The 17,076-nt window shown below is 50.6% G+C and overlaps 1 protein-coding gene across 4 annotated transcripts in view; it reads right to left on the reverse strand.

Moving 5' to 3' along the window:
- VARS2 (valyl-tRNA synthetase 2, mitochondrial) overlaps positions 1–17,076 on the reverse strand; it is a 234,331-nt gene that overhangs the window by 41,998 nt on the left and 175,257 nt on the right. For all 4 annotated transcript variants that reach the window (XM_085613745.1, XM_085613770.1, XM_085613753.1 and 1 more), the window contains 5 exons: positions 16,250–16,354; positions 16,080–16,148; positions 15,548–15,626; positions 8,972–9,099; positions 6,743–6,895 (listed from right to left, as the gene is read on the reverse strand). In XM_085613745.1, the coding sequence (XP_085469871.1) occupies positions 6,743–6,895; positions 8,972–9,099; positions 15,548–15,626; positions 16,080–16,148; positions 16,250–16,354 (534 nt within the window). The remainder of the gene's footprint in view (positions 1–6,742; positions 6,896–8,971; positions 9,100–15,547; positions 15,627–16,079; positions 16,149–16,249; positions 16,355–17,076) is intronic.

A 17,076-nucleotide genomic window follows, 5' to 3' on the forward strand; every position in this document is an offset into this window, starting at 1 on the left:
GATGTTTGCACGTTGTTGTCCTGGAAGAGTCTTCGAAGTATCCTTGGATAGGTGACTCCTCCCCTGGACTACAGTGCGCATGGGCATCCTCTCCATCCTCAGATTGTTTTTCGCCATTGTGGCAGTGATGGAGTAGATACAGAAAGTGATGACCATGCTTGCAGTAATTCTGAGAGCTGCAGCTGCGACAGGCGCCGGGGAGGAGGGAGGGCGATATGAATGTCAGCAGCCCTACATGCCAAGAACAGATGCATACTGGTAAGTAGCATATTCAGTTCGAGGCATGTGGGCTGCTGAATTCATATCTGTGCATAGAATACATAGCAGTGCCCTCTATTGGCGGCGGCTACCCGTGCCAGCTGCAGCGGTCTGAAAAAGTGTTTTGAGAACAGCCTGTCCTACAGCTGCCTGCTGTTTTGACTGCACATCTACGCAACAGTGTTTTGTAAATGTGTGTGTAGTGGACCATGTGGCTGCTCTGCATATATCATGCAGGGGAATATTTCCTAGGAAGGCCATGGAAGCCCCCAACTTGCGTGTTGAGTGGGCTCGTGGTGGAATAGTTAATGTGCGTTTTGCCTTTTGATAACAGATTTGAATACACTTAACTATCCATCTGGCTATCCCTGCTTTGGAGATGGCGTTACCTTTGTGGTGTGGGGCAAAGGCAACGAACAGTTGTTTTGTCTTCCTGAAGGGTTTAGTCCTGTCGATGTAGTACATGAGGGCCCTCCGTACATCTAGTGTATGTAGTGCCCTTTCTGCAACAGTTTGTGGGTTTTGGAAGAAAACGGGCAGTTCAATAGTCTGGTTCATGTGGAACTGCGATATTACCTTGGGCATGAATTTGGGGTTGGTACGTAGTACGACCCTGTTGGCGTGAACCTGAATAAATGGCTCTTGAACGGTTAGTGCCTGGAGTTCACTAACTCTTCTTAGGGAAGTGATCGCTACCAGGAAGGCTACTTTCCAGGTAAGGAATTGAATCTCGCATGAGTGTAGAGGTTCAAAGGGTGGACCCATCAGGCGTGTGAGGACCAAGTTGAGGTTCCACATTGGAGCCGGTGGGTGACTAGGTGGAATGACTCGTTTGAGTCCTTCCAAGAATGCTTTGATGGCAGGCACTCTGAATAGAGAGAGGTGCTGCCTGGTTTGCAGATAGGCTGATATTGCGGTCAAATGGACACGTATAGAGGTGTACGCCAGATTGCATCGGTATAGGTGTAAGAGGTAACAGATGATGTTGTGGATGGATGCGTCCAGCGGGTTAATGTCATTATTACCGCAATAAATGACGAACCTTTTCCATTTGGCTGCATAGCAAGCTCTTGTAGTGGGTCTCCTGGCCTCCTTGATGATGTCCATACAGTCAGGTGGCAGATTGAGATAGCCAAACTCTAGGACTTCAGGAGCCAGATCGCCAGGTTCAGCTGTTGCGGATCTGGGTGCTGAACCTCTCCATGGTTCTGCGTCAAATGCGCGGGTTTGATCCGCAGCCTTTGATGCGGCACCACGGAAAGTTCGAGGAAGGTGGTGTACCACGGCTGGCGTGCCCACGTGGGAGCAACTAGGACGAGTGTCAGGGAGTGTTGTCGGAGTTTGCGAGCCACCAGCGGTATCAACGGTGCTGGGGGAAAAGCGTACGCAAATCTGCCGGACCAGTTCATCCATATCGCATTGCCCTGCGACTGCGGATGTGGGAATCTGGCGGCGAAGCTTTGGCATTTTGCGTTTTCGCTTGTCGCGAATAGGTCTATCTCTGTGTGACCCCACTGCTGGAAGTACGGTTGGAGTACTGATGGGTGTAACTCCCACTCGTGCATCTGGTGGCTGTGTCTGCTGAGCAGATCCGCCATCTGGTTGTCCTTGCCAGGGAGGTGTTCCGCCATGAGGAACATGTTCCGCTGAATGGCCCAGTTCCACATGCTCTGAGCCAGATGAGACAACTGTGGAGAGTGTGTTCCTCCCTGCTTCTGTATGTAGTACATTGCGGTCATGTTGTCCGTCCGGATCAACACGACCTTGTTGCACAGATGTACTTTGAAAGCCTTCATGGCCAGGAAGATTGCCATCAGTTCCAGAAGGTTGATGTGCATCTTCTTCTGTTGTGTCGTCCATAGTCCCTGCACTGTGTAGTGGAGTACATGAGCTCCCCATCCCTGGAGAGACGCGTCCGCTGTCAGTACTATTTGTGGAACAGGCTCTTGGAACGGTCGGCCCTTGCAAAGGTTTTGTGGATTCCACCAATGCAGAGAGTTGTATGCCCGACCGCTCACCAACACTAGGTCTTTCAACTGTCCTTGAGCCTGATTCCACTGACGTGCTAAGCACTCCTGAAGTGGGCGCATATGTAACCTCGCGTGCGGGACTATGAAGATGCAGGAGGCCATCATGCCTATCAACTGCATAAACACTCGCGCTGGAAGCGAGTGGTTGGGTCTGAACTTGGAGATCAGCACTTGTATGCTGTTGATCCTCACCAAATTTGGCTGAGCTGTGGCCGCCAGAGTGTCTATAGTCGCACCTAGGTACTGTTGTACGTGTGCGGGCTGGAGATGGGACTTTGGGTAATTTAGTGAGAATCCCAGACTGTGAAGAAGGTGAATGGTACGGGACATGTGGCTTGCACATTGCTGGGCTGACCTCGCTTGAACGAGCCAGTCGTCTAGGTAGGGGTAGACGTGTATGTGCTGTCTCCGTAAATGTGCTGCCACCGTAGCTAGGCACTTCGTGAAAACCCTGGGCGCTGTCGTCACGCCGAAGGGAAGGACTTTGAACTGATAGTGCTGCCCCTGAACAGTGAACCTGAGGTATTTTTTGTGTGAGGGGTGGATGGGTATGTGAAAATACGCATCCTTGAGGTCCAGTGATGCTAGGAAGTCTCCCTGCTTGAGAAGCGGAAGGACTTGCTGTAAAGTGAGCATGTGAAAGTGCTCTGAAAGAATGTAGTGGTTCAGGGGTCTCAGGTCTAATATAGGCCTGAGCGACCCGTCCTTTTTTGGAATTAAGAAGTAGAGGGAGTAAACCCCCGTGCCCTGCTCGTGGATGGGTACGACCTCGATAGCGCCTTTTAGAAGCATACTTTCTACCTCTTGCTGTAAGAGCGTTAAGTGCTCTGAGGACATAGGACGGTTTCTTGGTGGTATTGTGGGTGGAGTGGAGGTTAACTCCAGACAGTAACCGTATTTTATAATATCTTTGACCCACCTGTCCGTGGTGATGGAGTTCCACGTGGACAGGAACCGTTGTAGCCTTCCCCCGACAGGTGTTATGTGGTCGGGAGGAAGGGAGAGGGCGTCACTGCTTGTTCTTGGGGGAGGACCTGGTGTTGCCGTAGCCACGTCCTCTGCCCTTTGTACTGGAGCCACGATAGCCACCTCGGGTGTTCTTATCGTAGGTGGTCTGCGTATTGCCTTTGTTATATGTTTGTTGTGACCCCTGTCCTCTGCCTGCTCCCTTGTTTCCGGGGCGACGAAAGGAGCCGCTCCGAAAGGACTGAGTTTGTAGGGCGCCCATGGACTTTGCAGTGTCCGTGTCCTTTTTTATCTTCTCGAGGGTGGTGTCAACCTCAGGCCCGAACAAATAGTCGGGGTTGACGGGCTGGTTAAGTATATTGTTTTGTACCTCAGGCTTAAATCCTGAGATACGTAGCCAGGCGTGACGTCGTAGGATGACGCTAGTGTTGATGGCCCTGGCAGCCGTGTCTGCAGCGTCTAGTGCACATTTGATGGCAGCATTTGTGAGTAGCTGTCCCTCTCTGATAAGGATTTCTGCACCTTCTTTGTAGGGGTCAGGGAGGTGTTGAAGAAGTTGCTCCATTGTGTCATAGTGCGCTCTATCGTAGCGAGCGAGGAGCGCTTGAGTGTTAGCTATGCGCCATATGTTTGCAGCTTGTGCGGCAACTCGCTTGCCGGAGGTCTCTAGCACCTTGGACTCTTTGTCCGGGGGAGGAGCGTCACCCGTTGTCTGCGAGTGTGCCCTCTTGCGGGCATTCGCCACAACGATGGAGTCGAGTGGTAATTGGCCTCTGATGTAAGTAGGATCCCCAGGTGCTGATCTGTATTTTTTATCGATCCTGGGGTTTATCACTCGTGCCCTGGTGGGTTCCTTGAAAATGTCAGTGGCTGGCTTGAGGACCCCCTTCAACATTGGCAGAGTCTTTACATGTCTTTCTGAGGATGCAAAGGTGTCCATTAGAAAGTCATCTTCGATGATATCAGAGTGAAGCTGTACATCGTGGTTGTTTGCCGCACGTTCAATCAGAGCGTTGAACGCCGCAGTATCCTCTGTGGGTGATGTTTTTGCCCCATATAGTTGTGGTTCCTGTGCATCAAGAGGTGCACTGGGGTCTGCAGGGTCGCCCCAAGTTTGGTCAGGGTCCTGCTGGTCATCAGGGTCGGTGTCCACATGGTAGGGGACTTGTTCATCCATGTAGTCCTCCAATGCATCCGTGTCGGAGCGTGTGGGGGAGGCCCGGTGTGGGTCCTGGTAGGGTGAATGGAAAGGTTCATACAGGAGAGGTTCTGAGTCCACAGGCAGCTTCCTCTTTAGCGGGATCCTGAAAGGTTCCAATGGCGGTTCCGAAGTTATCCTTCGGTCGTGGAGAATCATCCTGCCAGTGTCGGCGTCGATGACGTGTGACGGAGACGTCTCAACAGGTGTAACCGTAGTCTTGGTGACCCGTGTCCTGAGTTGAAACACCTTCGGGATTGTGGATGGAGGCAAGCCGAAGGTAATGTTGGTCGGCACCGACGAAACCGCTGGAGCTCCGATCGAACCGGAACCCGACGGGTCCTGGAGGGCAGCCGTGGTTTTGCAGCCTAGCTTTGCGCCAGGTCGTACTCGGGGCGCCTTAGAGGTCGTGGCCCCGGCCAGGGTCGTCGAGGCGGCTGTAGATATCTTCGGCGCCGGTGGTGCATCGAGTCGAGGTGCGGAGATCACCGTCGACGTCTTCGACACGTGAGGTTTTGGTGTCGTCGAGGGAGTGATGCGAGGCGTAGCAGGCGGTACGGCCCTCGGTGTCGGTGGCGTCGAAGCCGGTAACCGAGCAGGTTTGTCGGCGCCGATGACCTTCTTCCGTTTGTCGACTCCCACGTCGCCCGTTTCGAGTTCGGCACCGAAGTCTCTCTTGGTGCGGTCGGTGCCGACACGGTGCGCTGGCGTCGAAGGTGTTGAAGGCCTCGATCCGACTAGCGCCACTTTCAGTTTCGGTTTCGGAGGAACCTGAGCAGCTTTCGGTTTCGGTTTCGTGGAAGGGAAACCAGCTGGCTTAAGCGGTAATGGCTGCCGCTGAACGTCCGAGGCCGGGCCCGAGGGCGGGGCCGAAGGACTGCGTGATAGGTCTCGGGTAAGGCCCGAAGGCGATCCCTCGACCGGAGCCATAGTCTGTGGCACTGGTGAATTTTCGGTTTGAACAGGTAGGCCTTGTTCATCATCGGAGCTACTCTCTTCGGCCCCTAAGGCCTCCTCGTCGTCTCCTACCTCGGTGTCGTCTTCACCTCTGTGGAAGAGTGACTCGTCGGCCTCGTCCGATCCGGGTTCGTGTTCGGAAACGGGACTGGAGGGTAAGACTTCTACTTCTTCGACGTCGTCGGCTTCGTCGAAGATGTCAGCTGGGGCCGGTGCCGCGTGCTGCGCTTCGAGCCTCGCCGCTCGACGATTCCGCAGAGTCTTCTTGGAACGGAACCGGGCACAGGCCATACATGTCGATTCGTCGTGGTCCGGCGAAAGGCATTTGTTGCACACCGGATGGACGTCGATGTGTGGGTACTTCGCATTACTTACCGGACACCTTTTGAATGGCGTCCTCGATTCCATCGTCGAAGTAGTCGATGGACAGGTAAATGCGAACAAAGTCGGTGCTGAAAGTTAGTAAACTAACAGATAGTATCGAACAGTACTGACGCGAACTAAAGGCCTTGTGGCCTCGACAACATTTTTTCCTAACTTGAGCTAAGATAGCACATCCGAACCCAATGGCGGAAAAAAACAATCTGAGGATGGAGAGGATGCCCATGCGCACTGTAGTCCAGGGGAGGAGTCACCTATCCAAGGATACTTCGAAGACTCTTCCAGGACAACAACGTGCAAACATCCGGACCCAACACTAGGCGGCGATCTATGCACAGATATGAATTCAGCAGCCCACATGCCTCGAACCTTGTCTAACTTGTGATGCACAGTGTGCAGCGTGTGTTCTGTTTTATCATATTAAACATGCTGGTCTTGCCACCACAGTTGCCATTGTTAACTCTTTTATACTAATTGCATTCTTCGGGTTTTGTTACAGAATTAATGGCCATAAATATGTTTTTAACTCAATCTTAATGTTGTCCAGAACTTTCCTTCCAGGGAATAGATTTGAAATAGGAAGGGAGGAGAGGAAAATAGAGAAAGCATGTGAGTAAAGGAATTGAATGAAAAAACTATAGGAGTAGAAAGGAAGAGAGGGAGAGAGAAAGAGTAAAAACAATGGAAAAGAGTAGTAAAAAGATAGAGTGGACGTAAGGAAAGAAGAGTTCAGAGGGAAATGTGGAACATAGATGACAAAAAAAATAAGGAATGGCAAAATTGAAGATAAAAAGAAGAGAGAGTGAGTAGACAGAAGCAAGCAGAAAGGTTAGACAAAACAAACTGATACACAAATGGGTAAAAGAGAAAACAAGAAGGAAAGACAAGACAGGCGTAGATGTGTGATCTCATATAAGACCTTCAACATTCTCTCTGCATCCTCCTTGCTCACCAAGTAAACATCACAGAAGTTTTGCAGCCAGAAGCCATGTATGGCTGAAGTGACGGCGTGAAACTCATAGTCTTCGAAGTGACGGTTGCAGTCAGTGACCGTTTGAGAGAGGCGGCTACAGATCCAGAGATCCATGGGAGAGTTCAGAGACAACTGCAAAAAGAGGTAAAGGTAAAGACACATTTAAGGGTATGTGGTTAAATCCAGGAACAATCATGGTCATCCGCAAGGGGTGCAATGTCTGTAGGAGCTGAAACCATCAATTATGAAAAGTTACAAACACATCAGGTTTCATTCACATCAAACAGAGTTGGAACCAACATGGCCTTCCAGAGGTTTTGGGACCAACATGGCCTCCAAAAGATGCTATAACCAATATGGGACTCCAAGAGAATCTGGAAACCAACATGGCCTATAAAAGATGAAACCAATGTGGGATCACACTGCTTCACCTCCCAGCGGGTCGCCCCTGAGCATTGTGGTCAATGCAGTTCACCAAGCGTGTGTGCTTGCAGGATTGTCTCGAGTAATTACAAAGTTGTACTGGCCATCTCTATACACGTGTTTCTGGATCATTATCCGTCATCAGTAGAGATTAGGCATCAAATATTTGGGGTTGCTGAGCAGGCTGCCAAAGTATTCTCAGGTCACAGTACCTCTCAAGGCGCACAGGTGCCTCTCCACGAGCTCGTCAGCTCAACCGGCTCGAGGGAGCCTTTTAAACAGGAAACCAATGTGGGATCACATTGCTTCACCTCCCAGCGGGTCGCCCCTGAGCATTGTGGTCAATGCAGTTCACCAAGCGTGTGTGCTTGCAGGATTGTCTCGAGTAATTACAAAGTTGTACTGGCCATCTCTATACATGTGTTTCTGGATCATTATCCGTCATCAGTAGAGATTAGGCATCAAATATTTGGGGTTGCTGAGCAGGCTGCCAAAGTATTCTCAGGTCACAGTACCTCTCAAGGCGTGCAGGTGCCTCTCCACGAGCTCGTCAGCTAAACCGGCTCGAGGGAGCCTTTGAAACAGGAAACCAATGTGGGATCACACTGCTTCACCTCCCAGCGGGTCGCCCCTGAGCATTGTGGTCAATGCAGTTCACCAAGCGTGTGTGCTTGCAGGATTGTCTCGAGTAATTACAAAGTTGTACTGGCCATCTCTATACACGTGTTTCTGGATCATTATCCGTCATCAGTAGATGGCCTATAAAAGATGCTTGAACAATATAACGTCAGAGAGTACCCGGAAGTAACACTACCTCTGGAAGGTGCTGGAACCAACATGGTCTCCGAGTGGTGCTGGAAACAACGTGACACCCAAGAGGAAAACAATCATGACGAGGTGCCGGAATAACAATCTTCCTCCATTGAGTAACAAGACAATGAGAGAATTGAGAACCTGCCAGATATTAACTCTAGTTTTACCTTCAACCCATGCCAGGAAACTTTATGAATCAAAAATTAACTAATAAAGCATTTTAGCATGCTGCTAAGAACTGTACTGACTGTTAAATGCCTGCTCAGCAAGTTACAGGCAAAGTTAATAGGCAACGGCCTATAATAGAAGAGAGGGCCTTTGACAATTAGTAAACGGTGAGCAGAAGGGCTACGATTTTCTTAGAACAATCCGTCAATAGAGAGTGAATGTTGTAAATTAACCTCTATGGCCCTCTGATAAGCCACTGTCTGCAATGAAGCCCTCGATGTTCTAATATTAAATGATAAAGATAGGAGTTCCAGACTACAGATGGCTTCTGAGAGGTGCTGAAACCAACAGAGGTGTCAGAAAAATTAAGTTTGAAAGGTGCTAGAACCAACATGGCTACTGAGAGAAGCTGGAAACACCATGGCCTCCGCGAGGTGTCATTGGAAACGTGGCCTCTGAAAGGTGACAGAAGCAACAAGGTCTCCACGTGGCATTTAAATCCATATTTTTCTTTTTTGAGGTGCTGAAACAAAGAGAAGAGCCAGAATGAATGTGGAATTCTTTGAATGATGCTGAGATTAACAAGACCTTTGAGAGATGTAATATTCAATAGAGCCTCCAACACAGGGCAAAACCAATCCGAAGGCCAAGAGGGGACGGAATCAACAAAGCCCCAACTGGTTTTGGAATTAGTCTGGTCTCGAAGAGGTTCCTGAATCTACCAGGAGTAACAGAAAATGAAATCTTGATAGCTTACCCAAGAGTCATAGTTCCTACTACAAGCATCTGAACAACAAAACTCACCTCCCCGAGGGGCCGTGGTGTAAATTCCTCCCCGAGGGCAGCCAGTGTGAACTTCAGTGAGTTCCACACCTTGTTGCAGAAGTGTCGGACGCTGAGGACGGCAGCCACGTCTAGGTTAATATCATCGCCTGGTAGAAGAAGGAAAAATGAACTTTACAAGAGAGAACATGGAGCCGAACTGAAGGCCTCCTAAGCAAGAACGCGTCATCAGGCTACATATGGAATCCTGCAGAGCAATTATATGGAAGCAGGAACTTGTAGTCAAGTCACTGCCGCTCTCCGCACCCAACATAACTCTGTACATCCTTCACCCACCTAGAGCTTCTTTTCAGAGAACAGCGAATGAGCCACGCAGGATGGTCTGTGATAGGTCTTATGGTGGGTTAGAGCCATAGAAGAGTGGGAGCGGCACGACCTTAGAAAGGACAGGAAGCGGCACGGACCCAGAGGGGAGTGGGAGCAGCAAGGAGTGGCAGAGACCCAGAGACGAGCGGCAGTGGCATAAACCCAGGGAGGAGTAGGAGTGGCAGAGACCCAGGGAGGAGTGGAAGTGCACGGATCCAGAGGAGAGTGGGAGGGACACAGACCCTGAGAGGAGTAGGAGTGGCAGGGACCCTAGAGGAGAAGGAGTGGCACACACCCAGGGAGGAGAAGGAGTGGCACAAACCCAGGGAGGAGAAGGAGTGGCACAGACCCAGGAAGAAGGAGGAGTGGCACAACCCAGGAAGGAGAAGGAGTGGCACAAACCCAGGGAGGAGAAGGAGTGGCACAGACCCAGGGAGGAGAAGGAGTGGCACAGACCCCGGGAGGAGTGGAAGTGCACGGATCCAGAGGGGAGTGGGAGGGACACAGACCCTGAGAGGAGAAGGAGTGGCAGGGACCCTAGAGGAGAAGGAGTGGCACACACCCAGGGAGGAGAAGGAGTGGCACAGACCCAGGGAGGAGAAGTAGTGGCACAGACCCAGGAGGGAGAAGGAGTGGCACAGACCCAGTAAGGAGAAGGAGTGGCACAGACCTAGGAAGGAGAAGGAGTGGCCCAGACCCAGAGAGGAGAAGGAGTGGCACAGACCCCGCAAGGAGTGGAAGTGCACGGATCCAGAGGGGAGTGGGAGGGACACAGACCCTGAGAGGAGAAGGAGTGGCAGGGACCCTAGAGGAGAAGGAGTGGCACACAACCAGGGAGGAGAAGGAGTGGCACAGACCCAGGGAGGAGAAGGAGTGGCACAGACCCCGGGAGGAGTGGAAGTGCACGGATCCAGAGGGGAGTGGAAGGGACACAGACCCTGAGAGGAGAAGGAGTGGCAGGGACCCTAGAGGAGAAGGAGTGGCACACTCCCAGGGAGGAGAAGGAGTGGCACAGACCCTTGGAGGAGTGGAAGTGCACAGATCCAGAGGGGTGTGGCATAGACCCAGGGAGGAGAAGGAGTGGCACAAACCCAGGGAGGAGAAGGAGTGACACAAACCCATGGAGGAGAAGGAGTGGCACAAACGCAGGAAGAAGAAGGAGTGGCACAAACCCAGGAAGGAGAAGGAGTGGCAAAAACCCAGGGAGGAGAAGGAGTGGCAAAAACCCAGGGAGGAGAAGGAGTGGCAAAAACCCAGGGAGGAGAAGGAGTGGCACAGACCCAGAGAGGATAAAGGAGTGGCACAAACCCAGGGAGGAGAAGGAGTGTCTCAAACCCAGGGAGGAGAAGGAGTGGCACAGACCCAGGGAGGAGAAGTAGTGGCACAGACCCAGGAGGGAGAAGGAGTGGCACAGACCCAGTAAGGAGAAGGAGAGGCACAGACCCAGGAAGGAGAAGGAGTGGCACAGACCCAGAGAGGAGAAGGAGTGGCACAGACCCCGCGAGGAGTGGAAGTGCATGGATCCAGAGGGGAGTGGGAGGGACACAGACCCTGAGAGGAGAAGGAGTGGCAGGGACCCTAGAGGAGAAGGAGTGGCACACACCCAGGGAGGAGAAGGAGTGGCACAGATCCCGGGAGGAGTGGAAGTGCACGGATCCAGAGGGGTGTGGCATAGACCCAGGGAGTCGAAGGAGTGGCACAAACCCAGGGAGGAGAAGGAGTGGCACAAACCCAGGGAGGAGAAGGAGTGGCAGAGACCCAGGGAGGAGTGGAAGTGCATGGATCCAGAGGGGAGTGGGAGGGACACAGACCCTGAGAGGAGAAGGGGTGGCATGGACCCTAGAGGAGAAGGAGTGGCTCAAACCCAGGGAGGAGAAGGAGTAGCACAGACCCAGGGAGGAGAAGGAGTGGCACAGACCCCGGGAGGAGTGAAAGTGCACGGATCCAGAGGGGAGTGGAAGGGACACAGACCCTGAGAGGAGAAGGAGTGGCAGGGACCCTAGAGGAGAAGGAGTGGCACACTCCCAGGGAGGAGAAGGAGTGACACAAACCCATGGAGGAGAAGGAGTGGCACAAACGCAGGAAGAAGAAGGAGTGGCACAAACCCAGGAAGGAGAAGGAGTGGCAAAAACCCAGGGAGGAGAGGGAGTGGCAAAAACCCAGGGAGGAGAAGGAGTGTCTCAAACCCAGGGAGGAGAAGGAGTGGCACAGACCCAGAGAGGATAAAGGAGTGGCACAAACCCAGGGAGGAGAAGGAGTGTCTCAAACCCAGGGAGGAGAAGGAGTGGCACAGACCCAGAGAGGATAAAGGAGTGGCACAGATTCAGAGAGGAGAAGGAGTGGCACAGACCCAGAGAGGAGAAGGAGTGGCACAGACCCAGAGAGGAGAAGGAGTGGCACAGACCCCGGGAGGAGTGAAAGTGCACGGATCCAGAGGGGAGTGGAAGCGACACAGACCCTGAGAGGAGAAGGAGTGGCAGGGACCCTAGAGGAGAAGGAGTGGCACACTCCCAGGGAGGAGAAGGAGTGACACAAACCCATGGAGGAGAAGGAGTGGCACAAACGCAGGAAGAAGAAGGAGTGGCACAAACCCAGGAAGGAGAAGGAGTGGCAAAAACCCAGGGAGGAGAGGGAGTGGCAAAAACCCAGGGAGGAGAAGGAGTGTCTCAAACCCAGGGAGGAGAAGGAGTGGCACAGACCCAGAGAGGATAAAGGAGTGGCACAAACCCAGGGAGGAGAAGGAGTGTCTCAAACCCAGGGAGGAGAAGGAGTGGCACAGACACAGAGAGGATAAAGGAGTGGCACAGATTCAGAGAGGAGAAGGAGTGGCACAGACCCAGAGAGGAGAAGGAGTGGCACAGACCCAGAGAGGAGAAGGAGTGGCACAGACCCAGAGAGGAGAAGGAGTGGCACAGACCCAGAGAGGAGAAGGAGTGGCACAGACCCAGAGAGGAGAAGGAGTGGCACAAACACAGGGAGGAGAAGGAGTGGCACAGACCCAGAGAGGAGAGGCGCAGAAACAGGGAGGAGAAGGAATGGCACAGACCCAGAGAGAAGAAAGGAGTGGCACAGACCCAGGGAGGAGAAGGAGTGGCACAGACCCAGGGAGGAGAAGGAGTGGCACAGACCCAGAGAGGAGAAGGAGTGGCACAGACCCCGCGAGGAGTGGAAGTGCATGGATCCAGAGGGAGTGGGAGGGACACAGACCCTGAGAGGAGTGGGAGCGGCAGGGACCCAGAGAGGAGAAGGAGAGGCACAGACCCAAAGAGGAGCAGGAGCAACACTCACCCAGGGAAGAGCGCGAGGGGCACAAACACAGAGGAGTGGGAGCGGTAGAGATGAAGAGAGGAGCTGGACCTGGGCACATACCCACGGATGAGCAGCATGGACAAACCAGGAGCCGATAGAGGTCCCTCTGGGTGGGCTCGGAGTCTGAGAAGTCTATCGGCTTCCCTCTCTGGCATTGACGTACTGGCTCATGGAGTGGATTGCATCACCTTAAGAGGTGTAGGGTTCAGCTTCATGTTAGATGTCGGGCTAGCCTCGGTGCGAGGTTGTGTGGCACAGTCCGTGTAGGGGACGAATCTGCCAAGCGGTAGACCGACTGGAGGACACCCCAGGGCCAGAAGGTGCTCCAGAGGGATCTGAATGGATAGCACGGATTTTGTCCACGGCCACCCTGAAATCACAGAGTTGCAGCGGATTCTCCCCTGGACTCAGGAAACTGGGCCGCAAAGGAACGAGGGAAAGAATCAGTTTTGAAGATGGAAACTGCGTTTGAGACCTAGCCGTATCCAGGGCATCACAGGACTCCCCGTAATGGGAGCAGCAGTACAAAGGGGAGCCGAGGTTTGACCTCTTGTGCGTCTTCGACGTATTTAAAGACCTTCACCTCGCAGAGGATCGCTAGATTGAGTTGCCTCAGGAGCGTGTATGTGATTTTGACCGACACTGGGTCTTCTTGAATTTCTGATGGTGCTCTGAGATGTAAAGTTTAGCCCTGCGGTTGGTGATGGCCTTCAGGTTCATCTCTGTGCATTTGTCACACAAAGACAAGTTGTGTTTGCGGCCCAAATACCAGAGACAACCCTTGTGTGGGCCCTTCAGAAACATATGCTTGTGGCCGTCCTTACAAGGTGTGAACCCTGTTGTTTTTGGAGGGCAAATCTTACTCACTGCTAAGAGTTGTAGAAAAGAATTGTCGCTGAGCCCGACAGAATTTGAGTGAGCAAGCTCCAAGCCCACGTCAGAAGGCACAAAAATAAAGAAACATACGTCAGTGCGTGGAGGTGGTGGTTATGTAGGGGCCAGACCCAACGTAGAGTCACACACCAACACCTGTCAATGCACTAGGTTAAATGCTGAGAAAATCTCCGGATCCAGTCTAGCACCCGGGGGTATTCACAAGGTGAGGAATCTACTGTTAGAGGTATACAAAACCTGTTTTTGTAAAGCCAAACTACTTGGTGCCCTTTTAAATTTTCTCTAACTGCTAAATGACCTCACATGCAGATATAAGTAAGGACTTCAAGAAGGAGTCCATCACTTTATTTGAGGGATTCCAGTCTGCTTCTCTACTGGATGGTCATTTGGAGTTGTGTTGTTTATGACTTGGGCTTTTTGATCTCCTAAACAAATACATATTATGGCTCGAGCGCGCCTGAAGCTTTTGTCCCTCAAGTTTAACATTTCTGTTCTGATTATTTTAAAGACTTCTAAATCTTTGAGTAGACAGATTATCCAATGCCAATACATTATAAATATTCATGAAGTGACACATCTGTCGGACAGTCATGTTTATTATACTTGATAAATGCGAATGCAGGATCAATCACAATTTCAATAAATCTTGTTTTGTTAAAAAATGTTTTGTTGCATTTTCCACACAAAGCATTGCAGCAGAGGCCTTTGTTAACCAGAATGCCATAGTACAGGTTTCTGGTCTAACATTTTATGCACCATCAAATGTGTTTGCTGCACTATTTACACATATTATGCGTCTGTAAAAACTCGACTTTGAGAATTTCCCTCGAACTCAGTAGGACTGCAATTACCGTAACCTAAGGTTGGCAGCAGCGTTGACGATCATAAGAAACTGCCCTAGTATGAACCATCCACTTCTGGCCTAATATGACATGAACACCCCAAATTATTATTTTTAGTAATTGTCTTTTTTCAAATACTGCAGATAATATTCCACTGGGTTCCCTAGACTCTTGTCTCTTAACAGGTACATGATATTTTTCGATGCTAATAAATTCTCAATATTCAAATACCCCATAGGCATTATATGTGCTACATCCATGTTTTTCACCAAAGATCAATTTTTAATAATGTGGTACATACCTTAGACGGAAACTGGCTAAAGACCTATTACCTTTTTTGCAACAATTTTCTCTCAGACTCACATGATAAACATCTAAATTAGCATCCAGACTTAATTTTGAAGAAACTACTTCTATCATTTATAGTTAGGGTCCCCCGCCCCACACACCCTTTTGTGAATATTAAATATATCCACCGCTGGATTTAAACATTCAATACGTAAATGCAAACCACTTTGTGGAGCGATGCCCGGAGCACCTTTCCTTCTGGTACGACTTCTGATTTTGAAATTTCAATAGCATTGTAAGATGTTGAAGGATCTGGAATTGTGCAGCTTCTAATAATATTTGTTTACAAACTTTTAAACAAAATGTATTTTGATACTGGCCCACTTTGCGGATTGTTGTCAAATACTGCTTGCCTCAAAGCCATGCATTCCTGGATGCAGTTTGCACAACTGAAGGTAGCACTGACAGGACAGGGTACTCTCATGCCGCGCCACGTCTTCTCGACAGATCTGCCCTGCTCACCCTCGCCAATTAATACTAAATTCATGCTGAACGATTTAATGGCTGGCTTACATCTGTTGTGGATGTAACCACTTCTTGCATGCAAAAAAGATCTTGCAGGAAAATCCTCCCTACACCATGGTGCTCAGAGGAGTTAGCCATTCCAAAGAGACATTTTAAGGTGTTAGAAAGGCAATGTAGGTTACTTTATAATCCATTTCTGACCCCTTAGATGGACGGAGAGGGATTCACAGCAGTTACGATGATATCCCCACGATGAAAGAGTGCTCGTACTTCTGGACAAATAAACTAGTTTAAATCTTGATTTTTTTTTCGATTTTAGAATTCATTTAGATTACATTACATTTAAAAGACGACAAGGAGCTTCAACACTCACCTTGGACTCGGTGTGAACACAGCGCAAACCTCAGAGCGTCCGTTCCACACTCTGGGATCCCAGACGGGAAATCCCTCCTCTGAAAGAAAAGACCAACAGTGAGATCACACCACAGTCCAAGGCTCGGCCATCCGGATACCAGTCAGACTTCTCAAGCTGGGTCCATCGGTGTGAAGAGGTCTGGATGGCAGACATCAGAATGGGCAATCAAGGAGGTACCCAGGGTCACATGTGCATCAACACATTGAGGGTCCTATGGCGACCCAAGATTCAAATGACAAATCACTTTGCAAATCACACATTACCTGCCCCTAACAGGTGCAGGTTACACTTCTAGAAGAGCTTTACACACCTGTAGTCACAGCTACATAGACCACTGTAGTCTCGCAATGCCTTGTAAACACCCATATCTGTCCTGCATCTCTGCAGCAGTAACTCACAGAGATACCCAAGTCCCATCCAACCTTGACAAGTAAGACAGTACAATAAGAGACAATAGCACAGGCTGGTGAGTTGTGGACATAGGACTTACCTGCCCTTCCTCTGCCAAAGCCACCTCCCGGGGATCCAGATTCCCGTCGCGAAGCTTCTCGTGAAGTCGCTGGCAAGAGAAAGACAAGAGGTGAGGCCCCTCAAGAGGCTGTGAGAGGGCCACAAGGGAGAAGAGAGTACAGGAAGAAATCACACACGTGCATTAAGTACCTGCAGGGAGACCCCTGAGACCACATCCAGGGGGTCTAGCACGTTACCCAAAGACTTGCTCATTTTCCGCCCATGGGCGTCCCGGACCATGGAGTGGAGGAACACCTGCAGAGAGGTGGAACAGAGACAGGGAGATCAGGAGAGACGGGGACTGGGTGAAGTACACAAAAAAATCTCATGAAAGCAGTATCATGTCCCTCACTGAAATTATTTTAAATACACAGAAACACACAGACATTGAGAAAGACAGACACACACTCATGCCCAAATAGACACAACACACACACCCACACACAGCCACATGCTAAAAGGTATACATGCATAGAATGGCAGGCACAGAAACACACACAGTCACACAAAAAGTCAAACCGTCACGCACAGAAGGCATATGCACAAAATGGCACATATGTGATCAGAACCAACAAATGTACAGAAAGATACACACAAACACACATAATAATAAAAACACAGACAGGATATTTCTGAAGCAGCAGAGCATTTGGAAAAGTAATCATTCTGTAAGTTGGACACAAAAAGCCTGTCCAAAATAAAATCCACCAGAAAAATAATTTCCAAAGGTAAGCAACGTTTTCTTCTGAGACTCCTATCTGCAGATTCCTTATCTCTTCGTTCAGTACAAAGACGTACCCTCCCAGGTGGTCATTCTGTAGGAACAGTCAAACCTGAAACACGGATCTAGCAAAGGGACAATCTCTGTGGAGTTGAACAGCCCTACTGAAAGTCTGCACAGACAACCACATGGCTGCATGGCAGATATCCAGCACTTCCTGGAAAAACACTGAAGTGGCAGCCTTAGCCTTGGTGGA

This window comes from Triturus cristatus, chromosome 1_1 (assembly GCF_964204655.1).
Source record: "Triturus cristatus chromosome 1_1, aTriCri1.1, whole genome shotgun sequence".
Lineage (NCBI taxonomy): Eukaryota > Metazoa > Chordata > Amphibia > Caudata > Salamandridae > Triturus > Triturus cristatus.